Source organism: Periplaneta americana, chromosome 14, assembly GCF_040183065.1.
Source record: "Periplaneta americana isolate PAMFEO1 chromosome 14, P.americana_PAMFEO1_priV1, whole genome shotgun sequence".
Lineage (NCBI taxonomy): Eukaryota > Metazoa > Arthropoda > Insecta > Blattodea > Blattidae > Periplaneta > Periplaneta americana.
Genome location: NC_091130.1, coordinates 134,263,561 through 134,276,692, shown reverse-complemented (window position 1 = coordinate 134,276,692; position 13,132 = coordinate 134,263,561). Strand labels below are relative to the sequence as shown.

General features: G+C 36.0%; 1 protein-coding gene across 7 annotated transcripts in view; it reads right to left on the bottom strand.

Annotated features, from left to right (window-relative positions):
* The window catches only part of Lar (tyrosine-protein phosphatase Lar), a 652,517-nt gene that overhangs the window by 31,628 nt on the left and 607,757 nt on the right, over positions 1 to 13,132 (bottom strand). For all 7 annotated transcript variants that reach the window (XM_069846106.1, XM_069846110.1, XM_069846112.1 and 4 more), the window contains 3 exons: positions 12,513 to 12,707; positions 8,694 to 8,917; positions 4,896 to 5,121 (listed from right to left, as the gene is read on the bottom strand). In XM_069846106.1, the coding sequence (XP_069702207.1) occupies positions 4,896 to 5,121; positions 8,694 to 8,917; positions 12,513 to 12,707 (645 nt within the window). The remainder of the gene's footprint in view (positions 1 to 4,895; positions 5,122 to 8,693; positions 8,918 to 12,512; positions 12,708 to 13,132) is intronic.

The window sequence follows — 13,132 nt, the reverse complement described above, 5'->3', positions numbered from 1 at the left end:
TATATTACTGGATGAAAGGAGCAAATATTTTGTATCAGCAATATTGTAAAGACATCGTTAAGTTGAACATTGTAAGCTACAGTATATGGTCACTTATAAAATTAAAAATTAAAATAAAAGACAATTTAAAAAAATATTTAAAAATATTTTATCAACAGTAATCTCACTAGAGGTTTTGATTTATCTAGAGAAAATCAAAACTCAAGTGCGATTTAATTGACTATTACACGATTAGAAGAAAGTATATAAAGATTAGAAGAGATAAAATACTCCAATACAAAAAAAAATATTAACTGACTTCCTGAAATTCTACTTCACTAATATTAGCTTCACCAAAACTTATGAACGGAGCCGCCATTTTCACTTGACTATCTATGCGGTGAACAAATAACGATCGCAAAGCATGTTTTATAGTACCATAAACAATTTGCTGTTTGAAATGTTGGCAAACAAAGAAGCAAATAGTAGGGAGGTGATAAAAACAGAAAATATATAAAGATTAGAAGAAATAAAGTACTATAATACAATAAAATAGATATTAATTGACTTACTAAAATTCTATTTCACTAATGTTAGCTTTACCAAAATATTTGAACGAAGCCGCCATTTTCAGTTGATTATCTATGCAGGAAACAAATGACGATCACAAAGCATGTTTTATAGTACCGTAAAGAATTTGCAGTTTGAAATGTTGGCAAACAAAGGAACAAATCCTAGGAAAGTGATAAAAACAAACAAATGCTAGGAAAGTGATAAAAATAAACAAATGCTAGGTAAGTGATAAAATTGCAGCAATAAACAGCCATGAGTGGTTGAAACACATCCTTCCATATCGTTTTATTGGTCAAAAGTACTATGACGTAGTAAAAGTGTAATAGTCAATATGAAAATCACTTAAATTGTAAAATGAATTATTTCATAACCAAATTATGATTTTATGTTTGAGATGACTTTCACTTAGTCCCTTTATATTAGCAGCTATCTTATTATACCCTACTATACTTTAACTGAAGTAATCAATGGTGTAGGACTAAACTTTTTTTTTTTTTGTACCCTGGCAAGAGTTTTTTTCTCTTATACGGAGAAAGAACCCGAAGGCTTGCACTGCAGCCTGAGGCTTATTGTTCTTATCACTCCTATTCTATGAATGATTGGGTAGTTGAACGGCCATGCTCTTGTACTGTACAAGTACAGCATGCCACATCGTGAACATGGCAAGAGTTACGCTTAATTGTTCACTATTCCTTGTTTTATATTGATGTACATCTTAAATAAGCATGTAATTATCAATATTCCTTTTTACAAGTATCAAGAGTTCAGAAATATTAAAATTGTACACTGTCGTATTTTTTTCATTTTTGAATAGAGCTCTACAAAATGCCCCGGGTGGTATCATTGTTGAATTCGAATTGCCTTTATCTGCACATGTGTGCACAAAATTAAATTTTAAAGTTGAATGGGAATTGGGTGAATTGGCTTTTGAACATAGAAGTGAAAATAAGAAAGTAAAGGTATCCCCTTTACATGCCAATGAAATCATTGGAGATTCGTGGGGGTATGGAGGTAGAGCTCCAGACTTCCATGATCTCGACACTAGAACGAGGTGGTATGGTCGGCACCACGCTCTGACCACTTTTTACCTCCGGGAAACACCCGGTACTCAAATTTGATAGGAGGCTGAGTGGACTCTGGGGCCGTTCTGGAAGTTTCGGCAACGAGAAAAATACCGTCACCACCCGGGATTGAACCTGGGACCTTCCAATCTGCAGCCAGTTGCTCTACCAACTGAGCTACCTGGCCGCCTAGAAGAAAAGAGTGTAATACAATAATTAAGAGTTGATGAGCAACTGGTTTACTAAAAATTATATGTTTGAGGCAGTATACGAATACAGAGAAATGTTATTCTTTTCCAATGTCTTCATATGAAATGAACTAGCATGGCAGAGTTCAATTTCATGTCTAAAATGGGAACAATTTTTCTCATAGAATACATGCTAGAAATGTTTATCATCCTTGAAACCAATGTCATCAGTCCAGTTTAAAACTATGAACTTTGGGTATAATAGTGAGCTGGTAAGGATGATTATATACCTACAAAAATGTTGTAACTTACAAGAAAGCCTCACCAAATGATAATGGATTTTCACAACGATTGTTACCCCATACCTTCCATTTGAAATAAGAAACCTCACTATAAATTTCTACATCCGGAAAGAGCCTAGTTTTCGAGATACAATTTTTTATAATTCTTCAATCCAGAGCTATAACAGCTAAAGCAAACAGTGTTATGTGCTAGACATATCAAGCAATAAATCCCATCTAGCTGCATACCGTACTGTTAAAATCTCCTTAAATAATATAAGTTATGAAAATTACGTCATTTGGCCTCTTGCACTCCAATATTTTTCAAAGATATTGTCATGGTCAGCCACTGAACACAGATTTTGAGGTGTTCCGAATCCATTTCTTGATTTTCGTTACACAATGGGCAGTTAGGGGACTGATATATTCCAATTTTATGCAGGTGTTTGGCCAAACAGTCATGGCCTGTTGCCAATCTAAATGTAGCTACAGACGATTTGCGTGGTAAATCGGGAATTAACTGTGGATTATGATGCAGAGAGTTCCATTTCTTCCCTTGGGATTGTGTTATCAAATTTTGTTTGTTGAAGTCTAAGTATGTAGATTTAATAAATCTTTTCATAGAGTAATACATAGATTTAGTAACAGGTCTGTAAGTAGCAGGGCTGCCCTTCTTTGCTAAAGCATTGCATTCTCGTTTCCCAGGATTCCACAATGGGATGGTATCCATTGGAATACAATTCTTTTATTGAGTGATATTAATTGAGAGAGCATTTTAGTTATTTCTGCTGTTTGAGATGAAGGTGTGTGTCTAGAGACTATTGATAGAACAGCTGCTTTGGAGTCTCACAATATATATAGTAACTGCATTCTTAAATTCATTGATGTGGCATAGAAGATTCCTAAGACTTTCACTTACTGCAATGATTTCTCCAACAAAACTTGTTGTTCCATATCCAAGAGATCTATAAAGTGAGAAGAGACAGCACGTAACACCTGCACCTGCACTTGTTCTCTGGAGATCAAGGATCCGTCGGTGTATAAATGAAGCCAGTTTTGTGGAGGTTACCTAATATTAATTGTCTCTAAAGACAATTGTTTCATTATTTCAGTGTTTACTTCTGATTTCAGTATTTCTTCTGTTAAATTTAGATTATACTATATTTAATAGAGTTAAAGGGTTTGGTTTAATTTGTAACTTCTCTTTTAAATTCGGAATGTTGATTTTCTGTTTTAGTGTGGAAATCGTTGTAAAACTGCTCAAAGCACAGTGAAACTTTGCACCATGAACATTTCAGAAAAGTAAATTTCTCACAGTCAGCTTTAGAGCAGTTCATTATATCAAGGTGAAAATAGAATTCTACAGGAGTGACGAATTTATCAGGTTTGTTGTCAAGGTACTCAGCTTCATGACAGCCATATTTAAACATAATCATATATCTGCCAGATGAAAACTGATTATGTTAAGGAATTCAATTTTATCAAATTATCTCTCTGCTGCAATATAATATTCGTGCCAAGTAACAAAACACTATCAGAGAACTTCCAAATGAAATTTTTCCAAGGCCTAAAGCCATAAACGTCAAGAGGCTGAACAACCGGAGTTGTGTACTTTGGAATTGTTAAAACTTCCACCGTTTTACCTTCTGGAGTTATTCTTTCTATAGGGTCTCTACCTCGGTAACTGGTCCACGAGTCTACCAAAGAACGCTATGATCAATGACAAATGGAAAGTATACTGCTTGAAATAACTTGAAGAGGTGAGTTTTCATAAGCTCCCCTGATTTTGACAGTAATGCATAAACATTTGGGATCTTAAACATTTTCTTCTTCACAATGCCAACGGAGATATGAGAATTTTATGAATGTCAAGCAAATATTTTGAAAAATCATATCTCAAAGGCTAGGCCTTCTCTGGATGTAGAAGTTTATCTTATCTTATTTCAAATGGAAAGTATTGGGGAAAAAAGCGTTGTGAAAATCCATTATCACTTGGCGAGTCTTCCTTGTTAGTAATATGTAGAAATATAATGTGAGGAGCGTCGTTTCAAATAGTATTATGTCTAAGAAACAATTTTTTATAAAAATGACGAAAAACTGAACTACTCACAAACCAGACAAGTTTAAAAAAAAAATGTTTTAACACTTCATGTGTAAGTATAGGAACATGCGAAAATGAAATCATTTATTTTATGTTTCACGAAATTAAAAGAAATTTTTTGGACTTAATACATTTTCATCCATACATGATATCGTAATTTTTTTATCAGAAACCTATAATAAGACAAATACATAAAGTAACGCATCATTATCATCAGAATTAAATAGTAATATTACATGTTGAATCTTTCGTACACTACTTTTAACACTTGAATATAAATAATTGATTACATGGCGATCTTACTCGTGTTAATTGTGTAAGCATGTGCGGCTTACAGCTGTTTCGGTGCTTCTTCACACCATCCTCAGAGCCTACTAGATCTCGGCATCATCTCAAACTTCGCTGCCTGTTGTGTGGGTGTGTTCGATTGTTGAAAAGTGTTGAAACGTGGTGTCAAATAGTGTGTGTGTTCTGAAATTGATCTGTGTGTTGAGAATTTGATCAGGGTGTGCTTTAGTGGATGTATCAAACTCAATTTCGCCCGCCAATGGACTTAATACAGTTTGAAACGACGCTCCTCAAGTAATGATTTAGAGTTCAATTTTTGCTGAAGACTTTGCTCACATGTCAACGCTTGAGTTACCATTTAATAAAGGGACTTCTTTCATCTCATTGTTTCATAAATAATGTTTTACAGATTATAAATTCTTACCTCATACTCCTGTGAGAATTTAAGATTATCATTAGCCTTTAGCCGTTCTATATGATTAGCTAATTCAGAAATAGGAATGGGCGGATGAGATATCATGCCAGGTGTTTGGAAATTTAGACGACGCATTTCAACTGGATCTGTTGGTGCGTGGCTAGTTCCTATGTCAGCAGCCATCAGTGGACGAGTCACTGCTGCTTGGTCTGGTGCTTTGCATGGTTGTCTGCGTCTGAAACAAAATAAATGAAAGTAATTTTACTGCTGAAGTGAACACATTTTATTAACAGTTATTAGCTTAGGCCTCCTCGTCATCCTCCTCTTCCTTCTAGAACATGTTGCTAACAATACATATTTTCTATCTGTATACTTCTTCTTAGTATATTAGAAGATTTATAATTTAGTGCTGTTGTCGTAATTTCTTCTGATCTATTTTTATTACATAACTAGCCGTACCCGTGTGCTCCGCTGCACCTGTTAGAAATAAATATAAAGTAATTACATAATTAAAATAGGACGTTTGATCCAGGGAACATTCGTGTTTGATAGAAGGATAAATCGTTTAATATCTTACTTAATTTAAATTGCATCCAAATAATTAAAATGCGATCATTTTGGTCCAGAGACCACTCATTTGGTGCAATGACAATTCCTTTCACATGTTTCTTAATTTTTATTACATGCAACCATAGTTTAATGAAGATTGACATCATTTAGATTTAATTTGTATATTTTATTTTACTTGTTATAGGTTTCCATTGAATTATGGCAATAACTTAATTTTAACCCTTGTTTTCTACGTATTCAGTAAATGCGCTTGGCCCACTATGGTTCTGAACCCTTCAAATAACTTAAATTATATTATATAATATTACATATTATATTATATTATATTATATTATATTATATTATATTATATTATATTATTTTATATTATATTATATTATATTATATTATATTATATTATATCAGAAGTTACTGTAATAACATTATAGCATTATGTCCGTCTAGAGAAACTACACTTTCCAATGGTGAAATAATAATTAATTATACAAATCAGTTAATTTAGCTTCCGATATTACTTCATACAAACACAGAAACATTCTCTGTAGGCTATCTTTCATAGCTTTCGATTGTTGCTGTCCAAGGCCCCTTATAGATGAAGTCATTTGTTTTTTAATTCATTACACGGCCTTAGATGGCAGTTATTTTAATTTTAAAACTCATTTATCTCATTAAATATCAGTCCTATCAAAATTTTTCAAGGAATGAAACTTATCGCAAATTATTTTTAAAGAAACTTGTGTTATGTAATAAGCGAGATATTTCGATTTATTTAATTCAGGCCCCCTTATAACCCCCCTTTTAAATAATATATTTTGAATGCCATATAGCCTAAAATCTAAGTTACAACGAACTTAATTTATATTCCAATTTTCATCGAAATCCGTTCAGCCATTATCGCGTGAAAAGGTAACAAACATACACAGACAGACAGACATACAAACAAAAATTTCAAAAAAGCGATTTTCGGTTTCAGGGTGGTTAATTATATATGTTAGGACCAATTATTTTTGGAAAAGCGAAAATTACCAGAAAAATTTCGGCTACAGATTTATTATTAGTATAGATTCAACTCTGTAGTGGCTTGTAGTTAAAGGCTTTTACAAGGGAAGGGTTTCGGCTCGAACACGAGTTTTTGGTTAAAAATTTGTACAGACGCTTACTGCACAATGGTGATGAAGACTGTAAAAGCATTCATTTGTGTAACTCTCCATTTGGTTGGTATTGGTTAATACACTTCTTTAAAAATGTGCATGAGGATTCTCTATAAAATGCATGAAACAGCATGGAGCAGAGCAATAAGCACAACACGCAGAAGCAACACCTGAACAATCTGCTGAACCACATTCCAGTGCTGAAAAATCATATGCTACCTGAATTACATTTTTGAAGTCCGAGACTTGTTCACGATTCACGTAACCAGCTGACTGCCAGAAATACTGAAGCATAGGGCGATATACTGGAGCAGACAACTGGTTATGAATAACAGAGCGCATTTTCATTATAAACACTCGATTTCCCAAGTTAAGTTCTGGATTCTCAGCAAGAGTCCTTATGTAATCTGTTATCCTCCGAGCATATATTTTGTATTGTCTAAGGAAATAGATATTCAGAGGCTGGATATATTTAGTTTCTTAGGTGGAATGATCATACATTCCATGTCCTAGCCTTGAAATTATTCATTAAGGTTGCGGCCTTGTGCGCATTCAGTGACTCACACAACAGTATATACTTTTGATTAGCTGCAATATTTTCAGACAGAACATTGGAGAAAAATGTTCTTAAATGGGCTTTAGACATTTCACCACTCGCACTAGCTTCTAGGCTAGGATAGGCTTACGGGTAAGGTGTCCCATCCTCTTAACTTGTGCAGTGCTCTCCTCACCCCTCAACTTGTACAGTGCTCTAACAGACAAACCACACATTACACAAACGAATGCTTTTGAGAGTTTTACAGAGATGTAAAGATGGGCCTGTATACAAATTTTGGATACGAAATTCCTGTTCGAGCCGAAACCCTTCCCTTGTTAGGTGGAGTCGCTCCTATAAAAATCTCCTACAGAAATCTTGATATTTGTTTGTGTTTAATAGTAGAATAAAGATTTTCAATAGAGGAGAAACATCGAAATTTTACTTGCCTCGTTCGTTAATAACGGTCAATATATTTGGAACTGTTGGTAACGATAGATGTTTTTGAGATAGGTTATATAGTAATAACAGAGGCTCAACCTCTAGTTTCCCTTCCACACAGTAGAAACAGGATGGGGTGAATTCCTAGTGGAGTCTGGTTAATAAGGGTACAGCTAAGGCATAGAGATCTTACGTCTTGAGTCGCTGCCAACATTTTCTAGCTCTGAGTTTTAAAAATCTCTCCTGGAGAAGAGAAAAGAAACAATGTCTGACACTCCATTCTTGAGGTTACGTGTCTGCTCTCTCATTCACTTTACGATAGATCATAGACCTAATTGGTATCTTAGGATAACATTGCGATGATAAGATAAAGGAGTCGTTTAGTTATTCGTTGACACAACTGGTATCCCTGGTATCCCATAAAGTGAAAGTTTTTCAAACCTCCGTCAGGGATGGGCAAACAACACAACGGAAATTCTAACGTGCGAATTAGTTTTGGCTTGTCCTTCATAATACGAGTATCGGTATTGTATTCGGTTGTGAACTTGTGATTGTGAGAACCGTTTGCGAGTGTTTATTTGAGAACAATGAATTGTGTGTGTAATATATCGAAAGAGAGAAGGGCCGATTTCGTCTACAAGCAAATGAATTAAGGTAAGTCAAGTGTCCGTTATATATATAATAACTTATTCTTAAAACTTTCCAGTTACGGAAATACACGAATAAACAAATACTCATGCTCGAGGCCCTGAAACCTTGCCATTTTAGCCTGGAGTCTTCCTCAATTTTAAAACCACGAGCAGAGACTGATTCAACTAATATGTGCTACGTTGTATATCATTTCATTTGGGCTCTCTATTTTAAGCTCTATCACCTATTTAGATTCTTGTAAATTTCTTATCAATCTTATTTCTGTTGTCTGCAATCATCTTTTTTCATCTTATTTTATGTTGAAGTCTTGCTTTCATATAAGCAGACAGATAAAACCTTCATTTTGCAAAACTTCAATTGGATTTCTTTCAAAATACGTTCGTCAATAATTTAAATCTCTATCAAATGTATGGGTACGGTTACTTAAATATAATATGTAGAGCATACTATTCTACTCACTTCTTTATAATAAACAGTATAATAAGACATATAGACAGAAGGAGAGCAGCGATGATTGGTCCAATCACCCACACCATTGTTGCTTCTTCCATGTTCCTGTTCATTGATACGTCTGTATTATCTGCAGGTCCATCAGGGTTAGGACGTTTTGGAGGTTCACCTGGTGGAACTTCCCGCATATCCAGTGACAGATGCTCAGAGAAGGGGCTCGATGTATATAGATGCTGAAAAAATTAAAATACAATTTGCCAATACACAGAATAAGTTAACTAACAATATAATCAATTTAATACATTACTAGCAGAAATCTTCCACTGTAACTGTTGTGATTGTCGAAAAAATGTTTTGAGTGGACTTGACTCAAAACTTAAGTAGTCTTGTATCTTCAATATTCTAGAACATAATAAACATAATGTGACAGCTGAGAGTCAATCGTGCCCCACAGAAGGCGGGGTGCACGAGAAAGCGAGCGAAGAGGGCTGCAGCCGCTCGGGTCTGGAGGGGACAGACGCAAAGGGGAGGTACACTGCGGCCCGAGGCAAAGGGGGATGCAAAGCCGTGGCTGCTTCGTTGTGCGAGGTGAAGGGGGGGACGAAACCTCCCAAACAGAATCGTCCAAGAAGAAGCAGCGAGAACAGAAGTCTGTAGAAGTAGAAATTTCGAGCATCGTGTTTCTCGAAACTATGGTTTACTAATAAAAAGAGGGGACGCAAGTGAGCTGCAGCTAGTTAGTTAGTAGCAGTTGTTGTTGTAGTCGTTGGACAGCAAGCCAGCCAGTCTTGTGTAGCAGTGAAGCCAGCTTCGAGACCAGAGTTCGACTTGAGTGTGTCCGCAGCTGTGTGAGCGTCCGAAGTCCTGAGTTCGAGTGCAGTGGATCGCAGTTGGGGGACCTGAGTTCGAAGTTCAGTGGACTGTCTCTGAAGGTCTGGGGTTCGAGATACTGTGAACTCGAGTGACTGAGCTAGAAGAACTAGCCAAGGCAAACGAACTGTGAACTGTGAACTGATAGTTCTGTGTTGTAAATAGTGCTTTGTGAACATTAGTTAAGATTAGTAGTACATTGTTGTTCTCAATAATCCAAGTAAATTGTCATTGTCGTCTGTGGAGTGCAATAACGAATACTGTGTTGCTGTGTGGAGTGGAAATTCCATTGTTGACGGGAGTATTTAAACTAAATTATAAAGGGACTATTGTTGAAACAATAAAATTATATTATTGTTTTGTATAAAAAGTAACAATAATATGACCACTGCCACTGCCAATGGCATAAAAATATTTTCTTTTAACAATGGAAAAAAAAATCTCTATATTATAAAAAATCATTCAATGTATATTACTACAATATTTATGTATAATTATTGTAAAATAAATTTAAAAGTTGGTTATTTACATATTTAAAACGACATTGAGAATTATACCATTCTACAATGTCAAGATTTAATTCTCATCTTTGGTTGCATAGTAGTTCAAGCACACACTCTTAAGTACAGTAAAACCTCGGTAAGATGAGCCCGTTTATTACGCTATCACACGTAATACGCCATTTTTGTCCGGTCCCTGCACATTTCATATATAACGCCTTTATAAAATACCCTGTTTGTTGCACTGAAGTCCCGCATAATACGCTATTTTTATGGAATATTTTCGATGTAATTTTCAGCAATGTAACAGCAATGAAACATTTTGGTCATTGAACTCATTGATGCCATTAACTTGAAAAGTACTGGTATTCGATCCTTTACCTGCGCACTTAAATCTTCATACTGTACAATACTCCATCCTCTTGTTACGTTCTCCTATTCAATTCTTTACCTGCGCACTTAAAGCCTATATACAGTTACAATACCCCACCCTCTTGCTAACCCTCTCTCTCAAACAACATTCCTCATCGGCCGTAATAAAATTCTGGAAATTTTTGCTGGCCAGTTTGTTGTTCTTTAGTGTAGTGAAGTGTCAGTGAGTGTGATTACAATGAGTGTTAAACGAAAAATGCTTTCTGTGTCGAAAATCTTACGAAAGTACGATGAAAACAGTACTCTTAATCAGAAACAACTTTCTGATTCATTAGGAATCCCATCATCGACATTAAGCACGAAGGTTAAACGAGCGTTGAGCGGATTCCGCCGATTTTGGAATAGACACTGACGCACTTAGGTTAGGTTAGGTTAGTTTAGGCTTTTATTTTCCCGTCAAGATGAAGGTGAAAGCGATTGAGTGTGATTTTTTGTTTTCTATGTTGGCAGTTCAAGTACGTCGGTGTCTATTCCAAAATCGGCAGAATCCGCTCAACGCTCGTTTCACCAGCACGAAAATAAAAAATCGCGACTCAATCACTGCAGCTACGACGTCGGGAGGATGTAAGCACAGGAAAGTGAAGTGTGGTAAACATGAGGGCTTGGAGAACACACACACGGCAAACAACTATAAATTACTTTTTTCTAAGGAATTAAATAGGCTACAGCACATATTGTAAATTTCCTTGACGTACAGTACAGTAATTACATAATGAAGTAATACTATATTACCTTTCAATAAAGAAAAATGCTAATAGATACTGTTTGTAAGTCAAAATTAGTATACCCATCTAATACATGGTCCGGGTTAATATGTGGTTTACATGCGGTCCCTTGAACAGCATCTTATCGGGGTTTTACTGTACATTATTCGAGGAAAAATTGATCAAATAATAAGTTAGGTACAGAAAGAAAATTATGTCAATATTGTGACAGCGACGTGAGATTCGAACTCACGACCAGCGTCCCGCAAGAGAGAAGATCGCGCGGAGCACTTTGGGACGGCGCGCGGCAGAGTAGTGGGGAAAGGGGCCTACACGCGAGGGGAGGCTGCGCGCGCAGCTGCTACTTAACGCAGTGAATGGGAAACGGACCTTCCCGACCCTTCGAGAAGTCCGTCGAAGTGGAGATATCCAGATAATTCTCTACACACCTGTAGAAATTTCTCGCAACTATGATTTTGCTATAAAAGAAGAAGCACCAGCGAACTCGAGCAGTTTTTCAGTTATTCAGTCAGTGAGTAAGCCAGAGCAAGCAAGCCAGTCAAGCAAACCGGAGTTCGACTCGAGTGTGCGTCCGCATCTGCGTCAGCATCCGAAGGCCTGAGTTCGAGTGCAGTGGACCGCAGTTGGAGGGACCTGAGTTCGAGTGCAGTGGACCGCAGTTGGAGGGACCCAAGTTCGAGTACAGTGAACTGTCTCTGAAGGTCTGTGGTTCGAGATACCGTGAACTCGAGTGACTGAGATAGAAGAACTGTGAACTGAGAACTGGTAGTTCTGATTTGTAAATAGTGCTTTGTAAATATTAGTTAAGATTAACAGTTCATTGTTGTGCGTAATAGTCCAAGTAAATTGTCATTGTCGTCAGTGGAGTGCTATAACGAATACTGTGTTGAGTGAAGATCCAATTGTTGACGAGAGCGTTTAAGGTGAATTGTAGAAAGGAATTATTGTTGTGACGAATAAATTACATTGTTGTTACTCTGCAACAAATGAAGTCCTAACATTCTAAATGTGCTAAGTGCCAACTTTTCAAATTTCATCTTATTCAATCTAAGAGAGGAACATCCATATGAGAATATCATACTAAATTGTCTTTGTCGTAGCTCAACTGTAAGTGATTCATTCGTGCGCCAAAAGACGGTGTTGTAGGTGTCTCAACATGCATTTCGCAGTGAGCTTTTCATCAATATCTCAGAAAGTTGTTTTTAGCATTTAGCACATTTAGAATGTTAGGTCCTCAAATGTAGGCTACTATATACTGTAGTATGTTATACATAATAAAAATCTATTATTAAAATAGGTACCTTTTGTGGAGTATCAACAACTGCGCGAACAAAGATGCGATATTTCTTGCCTCGTTCCAGTTTTCGATTTATGAAACCTTCATACTGTTCACCACTTCCCAGATGAAACGTGTAGGGAATGTTGCGCTGTGGAAACTTCGCAGCAATGTATGGGGCATTCTCGCGTTCCTGTTTGTTTCCTTTGTTGGCAATTAACTGAAAAAAGTACCAACTTATTAGAAAGTTTTAAGCTATGGATGTGTTGTATATATTTCATTCCTACTGCGATTTTTACTTTATTATTACATAGGAATTAAATATATTCAGAAATCCGTAACATTAAAGTTAAAACTCAATCATAGAATTTCGTGACAGAAACACAAAATGAATTCAGGAAAGGTCGTTCATGTACAGATTCTACATTTTGCCTCAAATTGTTAACAGGAAAGAGAAGAGAATATAATTTAAATACTTAATTATTATTAAATGGTTATGGAAAACTAAAGAAGATAAACTTGCGAATTCTAAGTAAGGCAGTGGAACAAGTGAACAGCTTCAAATACTTGGAGTGTACTATAAGTAATAACATGAACTGCTGCCAGGAAGTCAAAAGGAGGACAGCAATGGCAAAGGAAGCTTTT